Source organism: Nelumbo nucifera, chromosome 1 (genome assembly GCF_055504915.1).
Source record: "Nelumbo nucifera cultivar China Antique chromosome 1, China Antique-T2T, whole genome shotgun sequence".
Taxonomy (NCBI): Eukaryota; Viridiplantae; Streptophyta; class Magnoliopsida; order Proteales; family Nelumbonaceae; genus Nelumbo; species Nelumbo nucifera.
The window spans coordinates 135,427,106-135,451,294 of NC_142649.1; the positions used below are offsets into that span (position 1 = coordinate 135,427,106).

Genomic DNA, 24,189 nt, shown 5'->3' on the forward strand with positions numbered 1-24,189 from the left:
AGGGGAGGCGGCTCTTTGGCAATATAGAAATGGGCTGAAAAAGTTTCTATGGCTATCTAGAGAGATGGAAGTGAGATTTCGTTGGGTTCAAAGGACTGCTAATAGTATGGCTGATTGTAAGATTTCGCTGGGCACAATTGTAAGGAAAGTTGTATGGGGAGATTAAAGCTTTTTATCTCTTCCACTGATGCTTGTAACATGTACTCTTAATTTACATTAATAAAATGTTTAGTTATTGATAAAAAAATAGGGAGGAATGCAAGAATTTTTCAAGAGAAAAGCCTTTCAATGGAGACCATTATTGAAAATATCTCTATAAATTAAAGGTTGCTTATTGGGTGAAATCTTTGTATGCCTTCACACTTTTCTCTGCATTTCTCTATTGATGATATTCTAGGAGGTGGCAGGTGGTTGCCAATTCATATTTATTGAGCGGTCCTGTTTCCTTGATGTGGAGCCTTCCTATGGCTGATCAAATTTGTTGTAATATGTTATGTTATGTTATGTCACTAGCGTAGGGGCATTTCTGGCATTTCCCCTTTCTATTTGTTATAAACTGTTTCCCTAAGTATAAATACCAGCTTAGGTGCCGCCAGTTACAATTTTTGATATAGAACATTTCTTCCCTTCTTCCTCCTCTTCTCTTATCCTTTTCTTCTCTCTTTCTTCTCTCCTTTTTCTTTCTTTATTTTATTTTTACCTTGCTGGACTACATGGTATCAGAGCATTGATCTGGTCTTTACCTTCTCAGATCGTGTTCTTCATCTGAAGCTTACTTTTCGATTGGAAGAAGAAAAAACTTCAGACTGACCTAGTCTTTCAGTCTATTCTTTTTTTTTTTTTTTTCTTTTCTCTCTTGGTTGTTGCACGAAGAAGAGGATCTGTGTTGTTGTGGTGACAGCCGAATGCAGTGACCAACATTCTCTAGGGTTTGCACCTATTTTTATGGACTATGGGTCGTGGAATCATTACTGTATTCCAGGTATGTACCGTTACATTCATATTCTAAGTGTGGTGATAGCTGTGAATGTCACAGTTAGGAGTTGTTGGGGCTGGTTGTCTCCTTGCTATAAGCTTATGTCTATTCAGCTAGGGTTTACAGACCTACAGTTCTGTTGAACTTGTTTTTTGAAGCCTTTTTAAATCACAGTTGGTTGAAGTACTGTTGTCCTCGTTTGGTGTGCTGTTCACTGTTCGTGTGGTTTGTACTAGTAACAGTGCTGTAGAAGTACAGAACTCCATTTTCTCAGTCTTTTCCTTGGGGAAATCAGCAGTGAAACATTGGGTCTAATGACTACTGAAGATTCAGCAACCTCTGGTACTACTACTTCTCAAGGAAACCTTAATGGAGGGATGGGCAGCAATCACAGCATGGACTTTTCTATGACCTAACCCCCTTTGATGGACTAAATTATTTGGAATGCTCCAAAGGAATTAAACTGTATGTCACGGCTAGGGGGGAAGCTGGTTACATAAATGAGAAGGTTAAAGAACCAGAATCTGGTACAGCTTTACATGATAGATGGGACCAAGAAAACAGCAGGGTTATGTCATGGATTTTGGGTTCCATGCTGCCCCATCTAAAGAAAAACTTCATATGGGCTGATACAACTTGTGAGATTTGGGAACAAGTCAAGGCAACCTACTCACAACAAAGACATTATGCTAAGATTTACCAGCTCCAAGCAGAATCATCTACTTGTAAGCAAGGAGACTATAGCCTATCTACGTACTATTCAGCCCTTACCTCGTTATGGAAGGAGCTACAACATTATCAGACCATTGAGTGGAAGAATGATGAAGATGCTAAAGCCTACAAAAATCTTGTCTCCCAATAACGAGTGCTTGCTTTCTTGTTGAGGCTTCATCTAGTTTATGAACCACTTTGGGTGCAGATATTAGGAAGTAGTGGATTTCCCTCAGTACAGGAGGTATATGCCTTGGTTCAATCTGAAGAGAGTAGAAGAAATCTAATGAATGTTTCTGAAGGGGAGAATCAGGAAAAAATGATAAGGATAAAACTGTGGTGTACTCATTTCCAAAGGTCTAGACACACCCGAGAGACTTGTTGGGAAGCCCAAATGGGCAACCAAAAATCAAGATACATCAAAGAAGCCTACTCAAAAGAAACTTACCTCTGTAAATCTGACTACATGATATTCTCAATCAAATAACTTGACTACTAGGACTCCCCAAGAGCGTTATGTTGGTTCTGACCCTAAGGAAGACATCATTAAGTCCTTTAGAGATCACTTAGAACTGTATGCTAGGACTCTTGGGTAGATGATAGGTCTGCTCCTACCCCTTCTACTACCTCCTTTGCTTCTACATCAGGTAAAAGTGCTTCTGCATTCCATGTGTCTACCCTCTGTTCTAGATTCCCCTTGGATCTGTAAGTCAAATTTATTTCAGACCTACACCCTTCTCTCTGGTAGGGACAAAGTGAGACTAACTTATGGGTCCTTCTCCACTATTGCTGGTCAATGATCTGTATCCCTTCCGGGTGGACTTGTTTTACCCCATTCCCTTCATGTTCCTGAACTTCCTATTAATTTGTTGTCTATTAGTAGTATTACTCAATCCCTAAATTGTTGTGCAACTCTTTTTCCTTGTTCTTGTGTTTTTCAGGATTTGACCTCGGGAAGGATGATTGTTAAGGGAGATATGGTTGATGGCCTCTACATTTTGGAGAATAAAGTTGGTCCTACAATATCAGCTCCTATGAGTCTTATGAGTTTGTTAGTGAGTTAGTGTAGAAGCCAAGTGTGGTTATGGCATAATCGCCTCGGTCATTTGTCCTTTGATTCTTTGAAAGTTATGTTTCCTAAACTTTTTAAGTCTGTGTTTGTCACTGTATTGCAATGCCAAACATGTCAATGAAGCAAGCATTGTAGAACAAATTTTTCCTCTAGTAATAAAAGATCTGTTTTGCCTTTTCATGTTGTGTTTTCTAACGTTTGGGGTCTAGTGAACATATCCACTGAGGACAAATACAAGTACTTTGTCAGCTTCTTTGATGATTATTCCAAATACACTTGGATATATCCTATGCATTCTAGAGAAGAGGTATCCTGAATTATGAAAGATTTTCACCGCATGGTTTTTACTCGGTTCCATGTTAAATTAGAAATTTTCCAATTTGATAATTCGATGGAATACTTTCATCAGGATTTATTTGAATTTTTTACATCTCATGGATCTCTTCATTGAAGCTCTTGTGCCAAAACATTGCAATGGAATGGTGTTGCAGAAAGGAAGAGCTGACGTCTTATTGAAGTTGCCCGTAGTATGATATTACACTTGAATGTTCCTAAACGATTCTGGGTTGATGTTGTGATGGTTGCGGCTTATGTTATCAATCGCATGCCATCACATCTCTTACAATGCAAGGCCCCACATCAGCTCCTATTTTCCCAGCTTCTGTTTTCTATTCCTTTACATGTGTTTGGCTGTAAATGCTTTGTTCATGATTTGTCTTCAAACCGGGGTAAGTTGGACCCCAAGTCTATCTCATGTATTTTTTTGGATTACCCATACTTTGAGAAGGTTTAGAAATGCTTTAATCCTATCACACATAAGTACTTTGTATCGATTAATGTGTCCTTTTTTGAGTCTAATCCTTTCTTCCAGGCCTCTCCTCAAGGGTAGAATAGTGTGGAGGAGGAGAGGCAAATTCCTCAGGTTTCTCTCCCGTACTTTGTATCGATTAATATGTCCTTTTTTGAGTCTAATCCTTTCTTCCAAGCCTCTCCTCAAGGGTAGAATAGTGTGGAGGAGGAGAGGCAAATTCCTCAGGTTTCTCTCCCTTTTATTCTTGACTTTTCTCCTTTTCGTGTTTTTTTGAGGCGTCGTAAGGGACAACTAAGTTAAAAGGGTGTGGAGTAGCAGCCAGAAACTGTACATCCAACATGTACCTCTTCTAATCCTGACAGTGGGCCTTGGGCCTTAGCTCACTACCTAGCTGAAGTGAGAGACGTTCTTGCTTCTTTAAATGCCCACGTGGTCTGGATTCCGAGGGAGTTAAACTCTGAAGCTGATAGTCTATCTAAATCTGGTGCTCACAGGGATTTTCTTTTTAGTGATAGCTCTATGCCTTTGTAATTTTCTGAGAGTTTATCTGTCGTGTACATTGCCTCATGTATCTCTTCTTTTTGAATAAAGTTAACTTTTTCTCAAAAAAAAAAAAAAAAGAAACTGTACATCCAACATCATCTGGCTCCTTGGAGGCAAATCTAGGTATCATTGTTCCCCTTGATGTTACTGAACCAATTGCTATTGGTGATTCTACTAATGATCTTAATGTCCCAATTGCTCGTAGAAAGGGTATTAGATCGTGTAGTACTAAGCACCCTATTGCTCATTTCTCGTCCTGTGAAAACATCTCACCTCATTTCGTGCTTTTCTAACTGCCATTGATTGTGTCTCCATTCCTAAAAGTGTTGCAAAAGCCTTGTCTATACCTAAATGGACAAATGCAATGAAGGAAGAAATTTGTGTTCTACACAAAACAACACCTAGGAGTTGGTGGATCTTCCTGAAGGCAAAGAACCAGTGGGGTGTAAGTGGGTATTCATAGTCAGGCATAAGGTTGATGGAATAGTTGAGAGGTATAAGGCCGGGTTAGTTGCAAAAGGGTATTGTTAGACAGTTTTGTATGCCCTTAGCTTCAATCAGAATGATGTACTTTATGAGTTTATTGTAAATGAATAAAAGTGCATATTTGATTCATGTTCCCTTGGTATGTTTCTGTGTAATACCCTTAAACTGGACACTTAATGAGACTCGTGTTAGTTTAGAATGTTCACAGCCAGTGGGTCGGTCTGGGGAGACCTATCCTGACAAGGCTGACACTGTGGTGCCACCAAGTCGGTTGGGGTGGCATGTCTCAGCTGCCAGGGTGAGACCTTAGGCACATACAGTGTAGGATTAATTGAATCTTTGAACTGGACCAGATTTCTAGTATTGCCCTGGACCTTGGAGATTGATGGGCAAAATTGGAAAGTTACACCTGACCCCTAGACTCGATTATGATACTGCACTAGGTGTCGGATTGGGCTGTCTTTGATATACCAATCAGTGAGATCCTTAGTGGGGGTCAAAATCTGGGTATGTTGGGATAGTCCAAGAATTCATCTGAGTGGGTGATCATAGTGACAGGATCAGCCCCTTTGTCGGACAAAGGTAATGATCGGGGATGCACTCTCGCTGATGGAAACCAAGACTGCCGGTAGCCGATTTCAACCGTTGAGATTTGTTTTGCAAAGTATATTTTATATGAGATATAAAAGTATATATATTATGGTTTCTAAAATGTTTGCAAGAAGGTTTTAATTCTCGGGATCCATATAAGTGGAGAGTGCAACACTGTTCCTTGTAGCCGAGGGAGAGGTCCTCTCTTGTCGGGCAGTGTATGATCATTATGGGCTAAGAGGTTAAGTGTAAGACCATTGAGGATAATACCTGATGGGCTAATCTTGCATCTGCCCACAGTCCCTGGGTGTTACAAGGTGGCTTGGCCCAGGGACCACTTAGGGTAAGTGTTGGGCCCATAGAGCCCATTCGATGGGTTTCAGGGGGTGCACTGTCTTTAACAGTGTATTCGGCCAAGCCTTGTAACAAAGGCTGGGCCGAACCCATGTGGTTGATGTGCAGATCAATGCTTGGGTCCCACGCCATACAAGGAAGCTCAACTGGGCAGCAGTTAGGAAGGTTAAGTGAGCACATAAGCTTAATGGGCCTAAAGCCCATTTCGAACTGGGCTATTCATTTAGTTAATTAAAGGGGCGAATTCTGAGATGGATTAGCAGATAGGATAGGATCTTAATCTTATCCACTCAGAGAGTTCAGATCTGAATATGATGCAGATCTAGAAACCTCCTAATGAGATTAGGAGAAAGCTAATCTAATCTGCAGATAAGATAAGGGTTTATCCCTATCACCTGAAGAGAAGTCTTATCCAAATATGATTTGGATAAGCTGCTCCTAATTGGATTAGGAGCTAATCCTTTTAGGATAACAAAAGGAGGGGGCGGCAGCCTTTAGAAGACGCACAACATCAGATTTTCTTTAGTGCTGAAATCAAGAAGAGAGAATTCTGCACCCTGCGAATACTCTCTTGCTGCCTCCTTGTTCTTGCCGCCCTGTTTGTCAGTTCGATATCCAGTTGTGGGAGAAGTCAATATTGGATCTTGATATCAGTTCTTTGAGAAAGGATTGAAAGGAAGTTGTGCTCACGTACCATCCTGCTGATTCTTGCAAAGGACAAAGTTCTTGGAGAAGAACACTGCTGATTCTGCTCCATCCTGCACTGCGCCATCTTCAGTGGGAGCAGTTTTTGGATCATTCCTTGGGCGTGAACACCTCCATTGGGAGATACTACTTCTCTGTATCAGGTATAATTCTCCCCTACTCCTTTTGGTTCAGATCTGATTCAGTTTAAGGTTCAAGAATGATCCTTGAAAATATGATTTTCTAAATAGGGAATGCGATTCCCAGTTGAAGGGAGAGAATTTTTTTTTGAAATTCGCCCCTTATTCCGCAATCTTTGGGCGTCCATGGGATGGATCTCTCATCCCTTCAGGTATACACAAGTGTATGGGGTTGACTATGCAGAAACCTTTGCTCCAATTGCTAAAATGAACACTATTCAGAACATGCTATCTTTGGATGTTAACTTTGACTGGGAGCTTCATCAATTGGATATTAAAAATGCTTTTTTGAATGGGGATCTAGAAGAAGTATATATGATTCAACCTCTTGGGTTTGTAGCACAAGGGTGTGAAGGGAAAGTTTGCAAACTAAAAGATATCCTTATATGATTTGAAGAAATACCCTAGGGCTTAGTTCAACAAATTTCACTTGGCTCTTCAACAAATTGGGTTCAAGCAGTGCCGGTCTGGCCATACTCTATTTGTTAAAAGGAACCAAAAAATTGTTATGGTCTTGATTGTGTATGTAGATGACATAGAGACTCTTGGAAGAACACTCTCAAAGACGTTCTTGCACAAATGGCTTGTGCGCTTGTGGACACTCTAGTGATAGAGGAGACACAGAGTCATCAGAAGAAGAGTCAAGCCTAAATATCCTAACATCAGAAGAAAAGTTCTTCTTTGACATGATAGACAACATAGAAAATCCTATGAATCCTTAGAGGCTGACTTTAAGATAAATATTCTAGAATTATAGGAAGAACAAGAATTTAAAATAAACAAAACCCTACTAAGAATAGACTTTAACTCTTAAGTAAGTAGGAAAAGATGGTTATTCAAGCAATTTGACAAAAGGGAAAGAGATCAACTAAAGGAAGAATGGTATGAAGACATAAGGGAAAGACGAGAAAACCTATTATTTTGGGATTGGTTCTACAATCAATGATTATGGGAAATGTGCTCTGTTTTTATTTCCTTTTCTTCTTTGATTATGATAGAACCCTTTATTGGATTTTCTATCAAATCATCTTTCCCTATTTTTAAGGGTTCCATTGGTGAGTGTATGGCTTCTATGATTTTAGTAGAAAACTGCTGAATAAGAAAAATCTGTAAAAGAAAAAAAAAAATTCTTGAAGAAGAAAAGAAAGAGAGAAGAAAGATAAGAGAAGAGGTTTGAGAAAGAAAAGAGAGCAATAATCTGGCCACCCTCTTCATTGCTATTTATATTTTTAAAACAAAGAAGGGTACAAAGACCAATGTGCCCTTATAGGGCGGCTAACACCTAAAACTACATAAAACACTTAAAAGAACAATTGAAAAAGGACCCAACAAAGGTGTTGTGGTCCCCACTTCCTATCTAAACAATTATTAAACAATAAACACTACTAAAACTGCACAAATCTATCCAAAACCTCAGCACTCCCCTTCAAGTTGGGAGTAAATGTCACACATTCCCAACTTGCATAGATCATGTTCAAGCTTGTTCTTTGCAACCCCTTTGGTGAAGACATCGACTAATTGTAATTCAAAGGAGAGATAAGGCAAGCAAACTTCTCCGGTTGTCACCCTCTCTCTTATGAAGTGCCCATCAACCTTAACGTGTTTTGTCCTATCATGCTGAATTGGATTGTGGGCAATATTGATTGCAGCTTGGTCGTCACAATATAACATCACGAGTTCCTCAGCTTTTATCCCAATCTCACTTGGTAAGGATTTAACGCAAAGTAGTTTTGAAACCATGGGCCATAGATCTATATTCAGCCTCTGCACTTGACCTAGCCACAACTGACTGTTTTTTACTCTTCCATGAAACCAAATTTCCACCCACAAAGGTGCATAGCCTTGATGTAGATCTCCTGTCATATAAACAACTTACCCAATCTGCATCTATATAGGACTTTAGTTTCAAATTTTCATGGTCTAAGAAAAGAATCCCTCTACCAGGATGCTTCTTCAGGTATGCAAGTATCCTCTCAATGGCTTCCTAGTGCTGAACCTGAGGAGCATGCATGTATTGCCTCACAACACTAACAACATAGTGTTGAGAATGTAAGGGCATTTATGTCCTTTTGTCCTTTTTTGTATTTGGGCGCCTATTCAAGGGCCCATTTGTAATTTTCTTAAAATGTTAAGAAAGGCTCTTCAGGTGTGAACAACTATGTCCTTATAGGGCGGCAAAACATAAAACAACATATATAACACCCAAAAAACATAATAAAATTGGACTCACGTAACTATTGTGGTCCCCACCTCCTATCTAACAACTAACATAAAACATCTACTCAGAAAAACATCATAAAACTAATTAATCTTCAACACTCCCCCTCAAGTTGGGAGTAAATGTCACACATTCCCAACTTGCGTAGATCATGTTCAAGCTTGTTCCTTGCCACCCCTTTAGTGAGAACTTCAGCTAGTTGCAACTCTGAAGAGATATAAGGCAAACAAACTTCTCCGATTGTTACCCTTTCTCTTATAAAGTGTCTATCAACTTCAATGTGTTTTGTTCTATCATGCTGAATTGGATTGTGGGCAATATTGATCGCAGCTTGATTGTCACAGTATAACATCATAGGTTCCTCTGCTTTCACCCCAATCTCACTCAAAAGAGATCTAACCCAAAGAAGTTCTGAGACACCGTGAGCCATGGATCTATACTCAGCCTCTGCACTTGACCTTGCCACAACCGCTTGCTTCTTACTCTTCCAGGAGATCAAGTTTCCACCTACAAAGGTACACACTCCTGATGTAGACCTCCTGTCATCTAAGCATCCTGCCCAGTCTGCATCCATATAGGATTCTAGCTTCAGATTCTCATGATTTGAGAAAAGAATGCCTCTGCCAGGGTGTTTTTTCAGATATGCAAGTATTCTCTCAATAGCTTCCCAGTGCTGAATCCGAGGTGCATGCATGTACTGACTCACAACACTGACAACATAAGAAATATCTGGTCGTGTCATACACAAATACAGAAGTCGGCCCACCATTCTTTGATATCTCCCCACATCCTTTACCAATTCACCATCCACACCATTAATTCTGTGATTTGGATCAATAGGAGTGTCTGCTGGTTTGGTCCCCAACTTCCCAGTGTCTCGTAGTAGGTCAAGTACATACTTTCTCTGTGAAATGAAGATCCCATGCTTGGATCTTGCAACTTCAATCCCTAAGAAGTATTTGAGCTCACCAAGATCTTTGATCTCAAATTCTTGTTGCAATGACTTTTTGAGATCATTAATCTCCTCCAGACCATTTCCTATCACCACTATATCATCCACATACACAATCAGAATTGACACCAAAGCATCTCTCCTCTTCACAAAAAGGGTGTGATCAAACTGTGCTGGTGTGTATCCAAAACGAATGAATGCCCCTCTGAACCTGTCAAACCAAGCCCTAGGTGACTGTTTCAGTCCGTACAGAGATTTTCTGAGTCTGCACACCTTTCCTTTACCAACATTTTCATAAAGCTTGTTGGAATGTCCATTTATGCCTCCTCCTGTAAATCACCATTGAGGAAAGCATTTTTGACATCAAGCTGGAACAAGGGCCATGATTAGGTGGCTGTTAGAGATAAAAGAATATGAACTGAACTCATCTTAGCTACTAGTGCAAAGGTTTCCAGATAATCAACACCATAGGTCTGAGTATACCCTTTTGCTACCAACCTTGCCTTGTACCTCTCTATCTTGCCATCGGCCTTATATTTCACCGTGAATACCCATCGACATCCGACTGTCTCCTTGTTTGGGGGGAGATCAACTATTTCCCAAGTTTGGTTTTTGACCAAAGCATCTATTTCATCTTGCATGACTGTTTTCCAATCAGGTTTGGAGAGAGCCTCTATAACATTCCTGGGTATAGACACAGAATCCAGGAAAGAAAGAAAAGCACGGTAGGAGGGTGATAAGGCACTGTAGGAAAAATGGTGTGAAATGCAGTGGGCTCTACACTTTCTCTTCCCCTTAGGAAGTGCAATGGGAAGATCAAGGTCAGTGGAATCAGCTGCAACAATGGTGTTAGGGACAAAAACATTATCATCAGAAAACATAACAGGCTCAAGGGGAATACCTGGAACTGTATCTGCCGAGTCTGGAGTTTCAGAAGGACTGACAGAGAGTGGTGTTGGTCGAGGATGTGTGGAGTCAACCATCATCTGCCGGCGCTGATATTGCTGTGAGGCTGCTCGTAGTGGCTCAGGTAATGAAATTGGAGGTGCAGGTGCTGGCTGAACTGATGGTGCAGGTGGTGGCTAAACTGATGTAGATGCTGGCTGAACTGATGGAGGCACCACAGAAACAGGAAGAGGAACAGATTGTGAGTTCTCCTCCCCAAAACTCTCCCCCTGAGGAGAACCACTCGAGAAGAAGAATGTGGATTCAAAAAAGGTAACATCCATAGTGACAAATCTGCTCCTCGACATTGGGTCATAACAGCAAAACCCCTTTTGGTTCTGAGCATACCCAAGAAAAACACATTTCTTGGCTTTAGGATCCAATTTCTTGCGATGGGCCAAGAATGTGAACAAAAGAAACACAACCAAAAACCCTCAGAGGTATATGAAATATCTCTCCATCTAGAAAAAGGAGGCTAAATGGAACCTTAAACCCCAAAGTCCGTGAGGGAACACAGTTAATCACATGTACGACTGTAAGAATTGCATCACCCCAGAATTGCACAGGAACTGAAGCACACACCATAAGACTCCTTGCCACCTCCACAATGTGTCTGTTTTTCCTCTCAGCAACTCCATTCTGTCGCGGTGTATATGCACAACTGCTCTGATGAACTACACCATGTTCTAAGAGATACGTGGTTAGGTCTTTCTTACTCTCTGGCATTATCTGATCTAAAAACTTTAGTTCTCACTCCAAATTGTGTGAGAACCATCTGGTGGAATTGTCGTACTAAGTTAGGAACCTCATCACGTGATCTCATCAAATATATCCAAGAATATCGTGTATAATCATCCACAAACAAGAGAAAGTAACGGAATCCTCCCATGGAAGGGATTTGATATGGCCCCCATACATCAGTGTGAACAATATTAAAAGCAGAAGTACTTCTTTTATTACTTGGTTTAAAAGACTGTCTACAATGCTTTCCTAACTGACAACTCTCACACTCCAAAGTAGATAATTGAACATACTCAAACAATTTTGGGAAAAGACATTTCAAAGAACTAAAAGAAAGAAGTCCCAAGCGATTGTGGCAAAGCATAATCTGGTTTACTGACTCTGACCCACTGCTACTGTTGCTGCTAACATGATGGCCCTGATTTCTCGGAATCTCATCTAGAAGGTAGACTCCATTCACCTCACGACCACTCCCAATCATCTTCTTTGACTCCAGATCCTGCAAAACACAATTACCAGGAAGAAAGGTTACAGAACAATTCAAATTTTTTGTCAAAGAACTAACAGACAATAGGTTGGTATGAAGTCTAGGGACTTGTAAAACAGAGGACAAAGTTATATCATTGGTCACTCTAACTGTCCCCTTCCCAACAATGGGCATATGTGAACCATCTGCTGTAGAGACTCTATCTCTACCAGAGCACAACTGATAGGAACTGAAAATGGTAGGGGCATTAGTCATATGCTCAACTGCTCCTGAGTCTATAATCCAGGGAGGTCCCTCCTTACTCGAAGTGGATGCAAGATTCGCAGTTGCATATGAACTACCTGTATGTGCAAAGGAAGTGGTGTAGTTGGATCATGCATTCTGCTGTCCATCTGGAAGGTTAGAGCTGGGTGAACCTTTCTTACTCATAAGCTGTCCAAACCTCTCCAATTCTGTTTTCACTACTGCTATTGCAATGGATTCCCAATCAGTTTGGGAGAGAGGGGCCGAAGAGTCTCCTGTAGTGGCTACATTTGCATTTCCCTTCTTGCTTCTTATCCGAACAGGCATAAGATTTGGATGAAGCTTCCAACAAGTGTCCCTGTATGCTTAGGCTTCTTGCAATAATCACACACCAAGTCCTTCTTATCTTCCCTTATAGTCTCACTACTCCCCCTGTCTCCATTCGACTTAGGTTTTGTTGTACCAACCATGGCTGATTGGTCAATCCCAGGCTGTCTCAGCATTACATTCCTCCTACTCTCCTCTCCAGAGACAAAAGCATAGGCCTGAGAGAGTGTCACACCCTCCCTAGAAAGAATCTGCTACCTAGCAATGTCAAATTCAGGGTTCAGCCCTTCCAAGAACTCAAAAACCCTATTCCTCTCTACCAGTTTGTGATAAGTTGTTGCATCATTTACACTTTCCCATACCACGGTTTCTAAGTGATCTATTTCTTGCCATAGGGTTTTCAGCATGGAGAAATACACAGCAAGAGGTTTTTCTCCCTGTTTCATACTTGTCACCTGATTTCATAACTGATAGGCTCTGGTTTCATTTTGCTTCTGAGAGTAGGTTTAAGTCACTCCATCCCAAATCTCCTTAGTAGTATTTGCCCAAAGGAAATTTTTTGCAATATGAGGTAACATAGAATTACACAGCCAAGACATTACCATGTAGTTCTCTTGCACCCATCGGGAAGAGTCTGTATTAGGTTTCTTCTCCTCCCCAATGAGATACCCTAATTTTCCACGGGCACCAATAACCATCTTAGCTGATTGTGCCCACTCCAAATAATTTGTACCATCAAGTTTTACTGTAGTACTGATCCTAGACCCAAAAATATCACTACTACCTCCAATACCCAGTCCCACAGTACCAGTTGATTTCATCTCGGTATTCCAACTCTCCATTTTACTTCAAACAGTTCAACAGTAAGAAAAAAATAGATTGGAGACCTTCAAAAAATAATTTAATACCACACACACAGAAACCAACCCTTCCGGAAGAAGAAAACCTTAGCTAGAGGGAAATCTCTCTCCTCCCCACGCCTCCCAACAGAGAGAAAAGTGAATCGATCACTCCGGGAGGCCTAGAAAATTTCAAAAACCAAACTGCCCTCTTCAGAAAATCAAAAGAAAAATAACAATACCTGGGCGCCCAAGGTCAGATAAAAAACAAAGAGTCCAACTTTTCTGGGACTTTTCCCCGTACTCCAGTTCTTCATGATTTTGATGCCGAACAGTAGATCACCTTCCTGATGTTTAGATCCCACCAAAAACTCCAAGAACTAGGCAATCTATTGTAGATCGATCAGCCCTTTACTACTTCATGCAGTCGGCTGATCTAGGGCTGCATGAGAATGCTTCAACAAACCCTAGCCGATGCTCTGATACCAAGTAGAAATTTGCTGAATTAAAAAATATGAAAGAAAGTAGCTTCTTGAAGAGAGAAGGAGAAGAAGAGAAGAAGAGAAGTTGAAAGAAAAGAGAGCAATGATTTGGCCGCCCCCTTCACTTATTATTTATACTAAAATAATAGAATAGTACAAAGACAATTATGCCCTTATAGGGTGGCAAAACATAAAACAACATATATAACACTCAAAAAACATAATAAAATTTGGACTCACATAACTACTGTGGTCCCCACCTCCTATCTAACAACTAACATAAAACATCTACTCAGAAAAACATCATAAAACTAATTAATCTTCAACAAATACCATAGGTTTGTGTATACCCTTTTGCAACCAACCTTACCTTGTACATCTTTATACTGTCATCTGACCTGCACTTCACAGTGAACACCAATCCACATCCGACTGTCTCTTTCTTTGTAGGAAGATCAAGCATCTCCCATGTTTGGTTCTTAACCAAGGCTTCCATTTCTTCTTGCATAGCTATTTCCACTTAGGTTTGGAGAGAGCCTCGACATTCTTGGGTATAGACATAGAATCCAGGGAAGAAAGGAAAGCATGGTAGGAGGATGATATGGCATTGTAGGAAAGATGGTGTGAAATGCAATGGGCTGTATACTTTTTTTTCCCTTACGGAGTGCAATGGGAAAATAAAGGTCAATGGGATTGGCTGCAACAACAATATTAGGTACAAAAACATAATCATAAGGGAAAATAATAGGCTCAGGCTCAAGGGGAATACTTGGAACTGTATTGGCTGAACTTGGAATCTCAGATGGACTAACTCATAGTGGTGTAGATTCTTCTATTTGAGCTTGTGTGGAGTCAACCCTCTTCTTGCGGCGCTAATGGTAGTGGAATTGACAGAGTTGTTGATGGTGAAACTAATGGAGAAAGAGGAACAAATGAAACAGGAAGAGGAACAGATTGTGAATTCTCCCCAAACACTCCCCTTGAGGTGAACCACCCGAGAAGAAGAATGTAGACTCGAAAAAAGTAACATCCATATTGACAAATTTTCTCCCCGACACTAGATCATAACAACAATACCTCTTTTGGTTTTGAACATACCCAAGGAAAACACATTTTTTGGCCTTAGGGTCCAATTTTTGCGGTGAGGACCAAGAATGTGAACAAAGGAAACACACCCAAAAACTCTCAAAGGTGTATGAAATATCTCCCCATCTAGAAAAAGGAGACTGAATGGCACCTTAAACCCCAAAGTGCGTGAAGGGACATGGTTAATCAGATGCACAACTATGAGAACTGCATCCCCCCCAAAACGAATAGGAACTGAAGTACACACCATAAGACTTCTTGCCACCTCCACAATGTGTCTATTTTTCTTTTCTACTACCCCATTCTGTTGTAGTGTATATGCACAACTACTCTGATGAATCACACCGTGCTCCAAAAAATACGTGGCCAAGTTCTTCTCAAAGTATTCTTTAGCATTGTCTGATTTGAAGACCTTAGTCCTCACTCCAAATTGTGTGAGAACCATCTGGTAGAATTGTCGCACCAAAATCGGTACTTCATCATGTGATCTCATCAAATATATCCAAGAATACCGCATGTGATCATCCACAAACAAAAGGAAATAACAATAACCACAAATGGAAGAAATATGATAAGGTCCCCCCCATATATTAGTATGAACAATATCAAAAGCAAAAGAACTTTTATTACTTGGTTAAAAAGAATGTCTACAATGCTTTCCCAATTGACAACTTTCACACTCCAAAGTAGATAACTGAACATACTCAAACAACTTTGGAAACAAAAATCTTAATGAATTGAAAGAAAGATGACCCAAACGATTCTACCAGAGCATAATCTGACTCACTATCTCTGATCTACTAGTACTGCTGCTACTAACATGATGGTTCAGATGTCTCAGAATCTCATCCAAAAGGTAGACTCCATTCACCTCACGACCACTCCCAGACATCCTCTTTGATTTCAGATCCTACAAAACACAATTACTAGGAAGGAAAGTCACTAAATAGTTCAAATTTCTTGTTAGAGAACTCACAAAAAGAAGATTAGTATGGAGTTTAGGGACATGTAAGACAAAGGATCAAGTAATGTCATTGGTCACTCTAATTGTTCCTTTCCTAGCAAAGGGAATATGTGAACCATTTTCTGTAGAGACTTTGTCTCTACCAAAGCACAACTGGTAGGAACTGAGAAGGGTAGGTATATTGGTCATGTGCTCAGATGCTCCTGAGTCTATAATCCAGGGAGGTCCCTCCTTACCTGAGGTGGATGCATAATTTGCAACTGCATATGAACTGCTTGTATGAGCAAAAGAAGTATTGTGATTGGATCCTATTGCTACTTGTCTGAAGAACTAGAACTGGTTGAATCCTTCTTACTCATAAGCTGTCCATACTTTTCCAATTCAGTTCCAACTGCTGCTACTGCAATGGACTCACAATCAGCTTGGGTAAGAGGTCCCGAAGAGTCTTCTATAATTGCCACATTTGCATTTCCCTTCTTGTTCTTGACCCGAGATGGTGTGAGGTATGGGTGAAGCTTCCAACAAGTGTCTCTGGTATGCTTAGTCTTCTTGCAATAGTCATACACCAAGTCCTTCTTATCCTCCCTCCTAGTCTCACTACTCCCTTTGTCTCCATTTGGCTTAGGTTTGATTGTACTAATCATAGCCGACTGATAACTCCCAAGTTGTCTCAACATGACATTCCTCCTGCTCTCCTCTCCAGAAACAAAGGCATAAGCTTGCGAAAGAGTCACACTTCTTTAGAAAGGATGTGTTGCTTGGCAATGTCGAATTCAGGGTTTAGCCCAACCAAGAACTCAAAAACCTTATTCTTCTATACCAACTTCTGATAGGTTGCTGCATTCTTCGTACTCTCCCAGGCCACTATTTCTAAGTGATCTATCTCCTGCCAAAGTATTTTCAGCATGGAGAAATACATGTCTCCCTGTTTTGTACTAATCACCTAATTCCTTAACTGATAACTTGATAAGCTCTAGCTACATTTTGTTTTTGGGAATAGGTTTCAGTCATTCCATCCCAAATCTCCTTTGCAGTATTAGCCCACAAAATATTTTTACCAATGTGAGGTAACATAGAATTACACAGCCAAGCCATCACCATGTAATTCTCCTGTACCCACCGGGAGGAATTTGTATCAGGTTTCTAAAGGGAGGAGATATCCATCGTATGGACGTCTGAATCTTGCGGAATAGAATGGGCGAATTTCAAAAAAATTCTCTATCCTACTGGGAATCGTATTCCCTATTTTAGAAAAATCATATTTTTCAATGATCAATCTTGAACCATGAACCGAATCAGATCTGAACAAAAGCAGTAGGAAAGGGATATACCTGATACAGAGAAATAGTATCTCTCAATGGAGGTGTTCATGCCCAAGGAAGGAACCAAAAATTGCTCCCACTGAAGATGGCGCAGTGCAAGATGGAGCAGAATCAGCAGCGCTCTTCAAAAGAACCAGATCCTTCGCAAGAATCAGCTGGACGACACGTGAGCACTTCTTCCAATCAGCCCTTTCACAAAGGGCTGATATCAAGATCCAATCTTGATCACTCCTACTAACAAGCGGAGATCGAACTGGCAGATATGGCGGCGGCAGGAAGGAGGCGGCAAGAGAGGTTTAGCGCAGTGATGCTGAATTCTCTCTTCTGTGATTTCAGCTCTGAAGACAGAATGTGATGAGTGACTAAAGGCTGCCGCCCCCTCCTCCTTTTATAACCTTAAAGGGATCAGCTCCTAATCCCATTAAGAGTTGCTGATCCAAATCATATTTGGATCAGAATTCCCATTAAGTGATAAGGGTTAACCCTTATCTTATCTGCAGATTAGATCAGCCCCCTCCTAATCCTATTAGGAGGTTTCCAGATCTGAATCACATTCAGATATGGACTCTCTGAGTGGATAGGGTTAAGGCCCAATCCTATCTGTTAATCTAATCTTAGAATTCACCCCTCATTTAATTGATCAAATCAGCCCAGTTCGAAATGGGCTTTAGGCCCAATAAGGTTATGTGCTCACTTAGCCTTCCAAACTACTGCCCAGTTGGGCTTCCTTGTATGGCGTGGGACCCAAACATTGATCTACACATCATCCACATGGGTTCAGCTCAGCCTTTGTTACACTGTTATGGACAGTGCACCCCCTGAAACCCATCACATGGGCTCTATGGGCCCAACACTTACCCTAAGTGGCCCCTGGGCCAAGCCACCTTGTAACACCCAGGGACTGTGGGCAGATGCAAGATTAGCCCATCAGGTATTACCCTCAATGGCCTTACACTTAACCTCTCAGCCCATAATGATCAAACACTGCCTGACAAGAGAGGACCTCTCCCTCGGCTGCAAGGAACAGTGCTGCACTCTCTACTCACATGGATCCCGGGAATTAAAACCTTTTTGCAAATGTTTGGAAACCATAACATATATATGTATATCAATATATAAATATATTTTGCAAAACAAAATTTCAACGATTGAAATCGGCTGCCGGCAGTCTTGGTTTCTATCAGAGAGAGTGCATCCCCGATCATTACCTTTGTCTGACAAGGGGCTGATCCTGTCACTATGATCACCCACTCAGATGAATTCTCAGACTGTCCCAACATATCCAGGTTTTGACCCCCGCTAAGGATCTCACTGATTGGCATATCAAAGACAGCCCAATCCGACACCTAGTGCAGTATCATAATCGAGTCTAGGGGTCAGGTGTAACTTTCCAGTTTTGCCCATTAATCTCCAAGGTCCAGGGCAATACTGGAAATCTGGTCCGGTTCAAAGATTCAATTAATCCTACACTGCTTATGCCTTGGGTCTCACCCTGGCGGCTGAGACAGGCCACCCCAACATTTGGCAGCACACCTGTGTTAGCCTTGGCAGGATAAATCTCCCCAGACTTATCCAACGGCTGTGAACATTCTAAACTAACACGAGTTTACAATAAATTCATAATGTACATCATTCTGATTGGAGCTAAGGGCATACAACTGTCTAACAGTTTCTTCTCCTCCTCCCAGTGATGTACCCCAATTTTCCACGAGCACCAATGGCCATTTTGGCTGATTGTGCCCACTCTAAATAATTTGTACCATCCAATTTCATTGTGGTAATAATTCGAGACCCAAAAATATCACTAGTACCTCTAGCACCTAGATCCATGTTCAGTACTCCAACCCTCCATTTCAATTTCAAACAATTCAAAAACAGGAAATTACTAGGTAGAAGGCCTCCAAGATCAAATCAATCTCACACACAAGGGTAGCTGACCTTTCCAGAAGAAGAAAACTGAAAATCTTATATGGAGAGAAATCTCTCTTCTCCTACCATCTCCCACCGAAGAGAAGAATGAATTGATCACTCTAGAAGGCCTAAAAACTCCCAGAAACTTAACCACCCCCTATAAAAAACCCAGAGAAGTCCAACAAGGTCCAAGTGCCCAAGATCAAATCAAAATTGAAGAGTCCAACTTAAGTAGGACTGTTCCCCACACTTCTGTGATTTTGATGCCAAAACATAGATCACCTTCTTGATGACTGAAAAACACAAAAAAAATCCAAGAACTGGGCAGTCTGAAGTAGATTGATCAGCCCTTTATCTCCTCATGCAATTGGCTGATCTTGGACTGCATGGAAGAACTCCAAGAAACCCTAACTTTGCTTTGATACCAAGTAGAAAACTGCTGAATCAGAAAAATCTGTAAAAGAAAAAAAAATATTTTTTGAAGAAAAGAAAGAGAGAAGAGAAGAGGTTTGAGAAAGAAAAGAGAGCAATAATCTGGCCGCCCTTTTCATTGGTATTTTTATTTTTAAAATAAAGAAGGGTACAAAGACCAATGTGCCCTTATAGGGCGGCTAACACCTAAAACTACATAAAACACTTAAAAGAGCAACTGAAAAAAGACCCAACAAAGGTGCTGTGGTCCCCACTTCCTATCTAAACAATAATTAAACAAAAAACACTACCAAAACTGCACAAATCTGTCTAAAACCTCAACAATTTTCTCTGAGGTAGTCGATCTCCATGTTTTTGTTAATTTTTGTGGCGTTAACCTCTAAATCATTGTCTGGAACTTTAAGGTATCTAGGAGATGCTCAACTTGAGCCTCACCCAAGTTGCATCCCTGTCCTTAATCTGTCTCTCCTCCCACAGACATATAATTGAATTTCGAACCATTGGGACCAGAATATTTTTTTAGGTCTCTCTTTTCTTTATGTTGCCTTTCACTATTCTTAGGCAAACTTGATTGTTTCCTTATTCTAAATTGTGCATTAGCATCTGGGTAAGTCTAAATATAATGCCAATTGTTGTTATCATAGCTTAATAGTCTTGAATGGATAAGTTTCATCTACATCGTCATAGGTAATTGTTCTAGTCCTGCATTAGAGGTATACTGATGAGGTTACTAGCAATACATGATCACAGCCAAACTTAACCTGTTATATAACTGAATTCAACTCGTTCTTAAACCCAACTATTTGGGTTCAGCTACAGGAATCCTGTCCTGTCCTTGTGCTCTATCAAGATTCAAGAGCCATGTTTTCTGTCTAAATGTGACTCTTGTATCATTCCACCTGGGTGCCAATGCAGCACGTCATCATCTGCAGAATGCCCTAGCACTGCAGAAAATGATTCAGGATTGTTATTCATATTGGATTGGCTAAAGGCTTTTATGTCTGCTTCCAACCTGACACAACTGTCCTCCCTTATCTGGGCTTGTGACCTACAGTTTATGACAAGCTACCACTAGCAAGTTTAACATGTTATAAGTTCAAAATTTGTTGTCCTAATTTCATTTTCTGCTGTAGTATGGACTTACCTACATTTTTGAATAATATATTTTCTGTTCATGTTTATCTCTTAATTAAAGCTGCTACCTGTATCTTTCACCAAAGAAACCGATATTTTCTGTTGGGTTTCTATGTGGTTGTACTATCTCAGTTGGAGTCTCACATTTTTAGCTGTGCAGGTGATTCTTCAAGCAAATCTCAGGGTAAAGCCCTTTGGTATTCAGAGAAAACCATTGCCTCTGGAACCTTCTGTACTTCTAAGGGAGGCTAATCGGCGGAGGGCTTCTCTTTCTGCTGGAAATATGTTTGAAATGTCTGATGGTCGGCTAAGTTTTTCTGATGGGTAATGAAGTAGACATGTAGTACTATCATCTGCCTTTTTTTACCTGTTATTGATCTTTGTTCCTGTATTCATTGTATTGTAAATTTTCTTAGCCCTCATTTGGTTGGTATATTGACAGCTCAGGTTTAGATGCACCTTTGAAGATGTCCCCAAAGAAAGTACAGGTGGGTTCTATGTCACGAACCAACTCTTCTCCAGGAAACTTCGAGAGCTCACTTGATCGGCCTATGAGACTTGCAGAAATTCATGTTGCTGCTGAGCATGCTCTGCAGCAAACAATTTCTGATTCTGATCTGTGGAAGTCTTTATCATCTATAGAGGAGTTTGAGGTCAGAATCCTCTACTATCAGCTATATATTTAACCTCCTTTAGTTTTTTTCCCTTTTTCCTTTGTTCTGTTTTTATTTTAACATTTAAGACTTAAGAGTGATATTTTGGTTTCTAACTTCTCTCTCTCTTTTTTTTCATCAGAAAAGGAAATTTATGAATTTATAATTTAAGATGCAACAGGTTGGAACACCAGCTACCCAATTGTACAAGGACCAGAAAGCAATGCCCAAAGTAACAAAAAGAATTACATTACTGCCCAAAACAATTGTTGTCTGTGAACTCCCTGTTTTGCTATCTGCCATCCCATTTGCAGTCCTTACCCAGCTGAAGGTGATGTTTAACTTTCTTGAGAGGCTTTCTGTTTTCCTGAAAGCCTGCCTGTAAATATAACCAATTTTAAGTCCCCTTCTACTTCCAATTGCTGGAACTTGGACTGCTTTGCAATTATTAAACCCTGCAGGGCCATCAATTCAGCTTTCAGTGAGTTTCCAACCCCTATAGGTCCTGAATACAAGGTCACCAACCTGCCTAAAGAATCTCTAAACACACTTCCAATACCTTCCATCCCTTGATTGGCCATTTAGCTCCCATCAAAGTTTGGTTTTATTTTATTTCTTGGTGGGCGTTTCCATTCCGTGATCTTTTTGAGCAAAGAATTACTCAGATGAGAAATTGGAATCGTATTTTCCTAACATTAACGAGACTTCTCCTCGTTCCCTAGTCTGAGCTGATCCTCCAGGGATTGTCTCATCCTCATTGGTGGAATTCATGGGCTCTTCGACAGGGATCTGATCGCCGGGGGGTCATCGTGGATTGGCTAGTGCATGATGGAGTAATAAAAGGATTTTCCAATGAAGAAATGATCTGGGAGCTACACAAAAACCAGCACCACGTCAGGAAAATACAATTCCGGTTTCTCTTCTCCCTTTCTCACTCCCCATCGAACAGAAACAATGACCCAATATCAACTTTTCACCTTTGTCTCACCTCTTGACACAGTCAACACAGCAGCAGTAATCAGGGGCGACAAAACCTGATTCCTCCCTTAATGTTTTAACGAATCAAGGGCAAAGGGATATGAGAATGACTTAACTGAATGAGGATATACAAGAAAAAGGTTAGAAAAGTGGCTTCATCGCCATCGGGTGTTTCTTTGTTCTTTGCCTGAGAAGATGATGAACAGAGAGGCTACAGATGTTGAATGACTGAGATGAGGGGGGAGAAACGAGAAATGAGGTGAGAAGAATTAATGAACCGGGCCTCAGAAAATAGGTGCAAACTTAGGTGTTTAAGAGAGGGCAAAATGGACGTTTCAGCCATTCTGTTAATATTTTAACGGTAATGGTAATTTTCCAAAACAGAAGGGGTAGCATTAGACAATAATCAAACAGTAGGGGTGTACTTAGTCAATTAGTTAAACCATAAGGGTAGTTTAAGAAATTTACCCATTAAAAAAAAGGGAGGTACATGAGAAGATGTACCTTGTAATCCTTTTTTTTTCTTTTTTTTTTTTTTCATTCCATCATCTCCCTAACCTTTTCCTTAGAGGATTGTGCCACTTCTGTCCACGTTCTTATTATGTCATTCACTGAGAAGGTTTCTCAAGTTCTCATAGCCCTGAAAAATCTAATTTTTAACCAATTTTCTAGCATTTTACTTAGTCAATGTTTATACTAGTTAATGTTGTAGTTTTCTTTACATTTACATTCTACCATTTTAAAAGTTGTGTACCCTCTTTTGAACGATCTGGTGAAATTATTTACTTCAAGTTGTAGGCTGAAAAGATTAACTGTTGGTTCCAACTTTCTGGTGTATAACCTGAATAGGAATTCTCAAATTTTCACAAAATTGAAAAAGTTCTAAATCTAGGTTTTAACACCAGCTTCAGTCTTGACCTCCTCATATATATCTTTATTAAAGTTAAAAAAGTTATCATCCCTTCAGAAATTATTTTGGTAGTATGAAGAGAAAGAACCACAGAATTTTTCAATAGCAGCCTCTCCAGTAGAGACATTTGTAACTGAATCCCCCCCCCAATTTTTCCCACCTCTAAATTCATAATAAATGGTGCCCTACATTTTAGATTTGTTCTTGGATTTTTAGCAAGAGAGCAGTCACCTCATCAATTTCTCATTTGCACAGGTTCCTTTTGAACTTTGGGGTTACTACCACCACATTGTCCATCAATTCAAAATAATGAGCAACTGTTTCCCCTTGTCTTCTGCCATTGCAAAAGGGGAACAAGATAAAGTACTGAGAGTGCAGATGTCACACCAGACATATGAATTCTTGAACCATTGTCCATCTTCTAGCAAATACCTTATAAAAGAGTTCAAGCTTTTTTTCTTGATCAATAACAATATTCTTTATCAAAGAGAAGAATATATACAGATTATACATGAAGGAAGGTAAGATCAATCATATGGATGGCCGAACCATGCTAGATGGTTGGGTGAAATTTCAAAAATTTCTTTCTGCCTTTCGGGAATCGCGTTCCCTAGTTTCAGAAAAATTGCATTTTTCTAGGATCGTTCTTGCACCGAAACCAGATCAGATTTGAAACCAAAAGAAGGGAGATGTATACCTGATATGGATTCCACAGATGTAGCTCCCAAAGTAGTAGTTCACGCCCAAACTGAATCCCAAAACCAGCTTCCACTGAAGATGGCGTAGCTTTGAATGAAGCCGGTTCAGCAACACAGTTTTCAGCAAAACTGCAATCCAACTGTATGGATTGAACAAGGAAGATGAGCACGGTTTTTCTCTACAATTTTCTCGCAAAATTCAGAGAGGCAAGAGCAAAGAGAAAGAACTAAGAACAAAGTTATCTGGAGCACTTCGATTTTCTTCTCTCTTAATCCTTAGGGAACACCTCTCCTAATCAAATTAAGAGGTTTGTAATCCAAATCTCTATTTGGATTTGGACTCTATCTTAAGATAGGTCTTATCCTTTCATGAGAATGGGTGCTCCAAACCCAGATCTAGACCCATATTCGCCCATGTCACATGATTGCTTAAGCAGTC

General features: G+C 40.3%; 1 protein-coding gene across 2 annotated transcripts in view; it reads left to right on the forward strand.

Moving 5' to 3' along the window:
• Positions 1-24,189, forward strand: part of CLUB (TRAPP II complex TRAPPC10/CLUB) — a 106,093-nt gene that overhangs the window by 53,720 nt on the left and 28,184 nt on the right. For both annotated transcript variants that reach the window (XM_010280000.3, XM_010279999.3), the window contains exons 11-12: positions 20,672-20,835; positions 20,954-21,164. In XM_010280000.3, the coding sequence (XP_010278302.1) occupies positions 20,672-20,835; positions 20,954-21,164 (375 nt within the window). The remainder of the gene's footprint in view (positions 1-20,671; positions 20,836-20,953; positions 21,165-24,189) is intronic.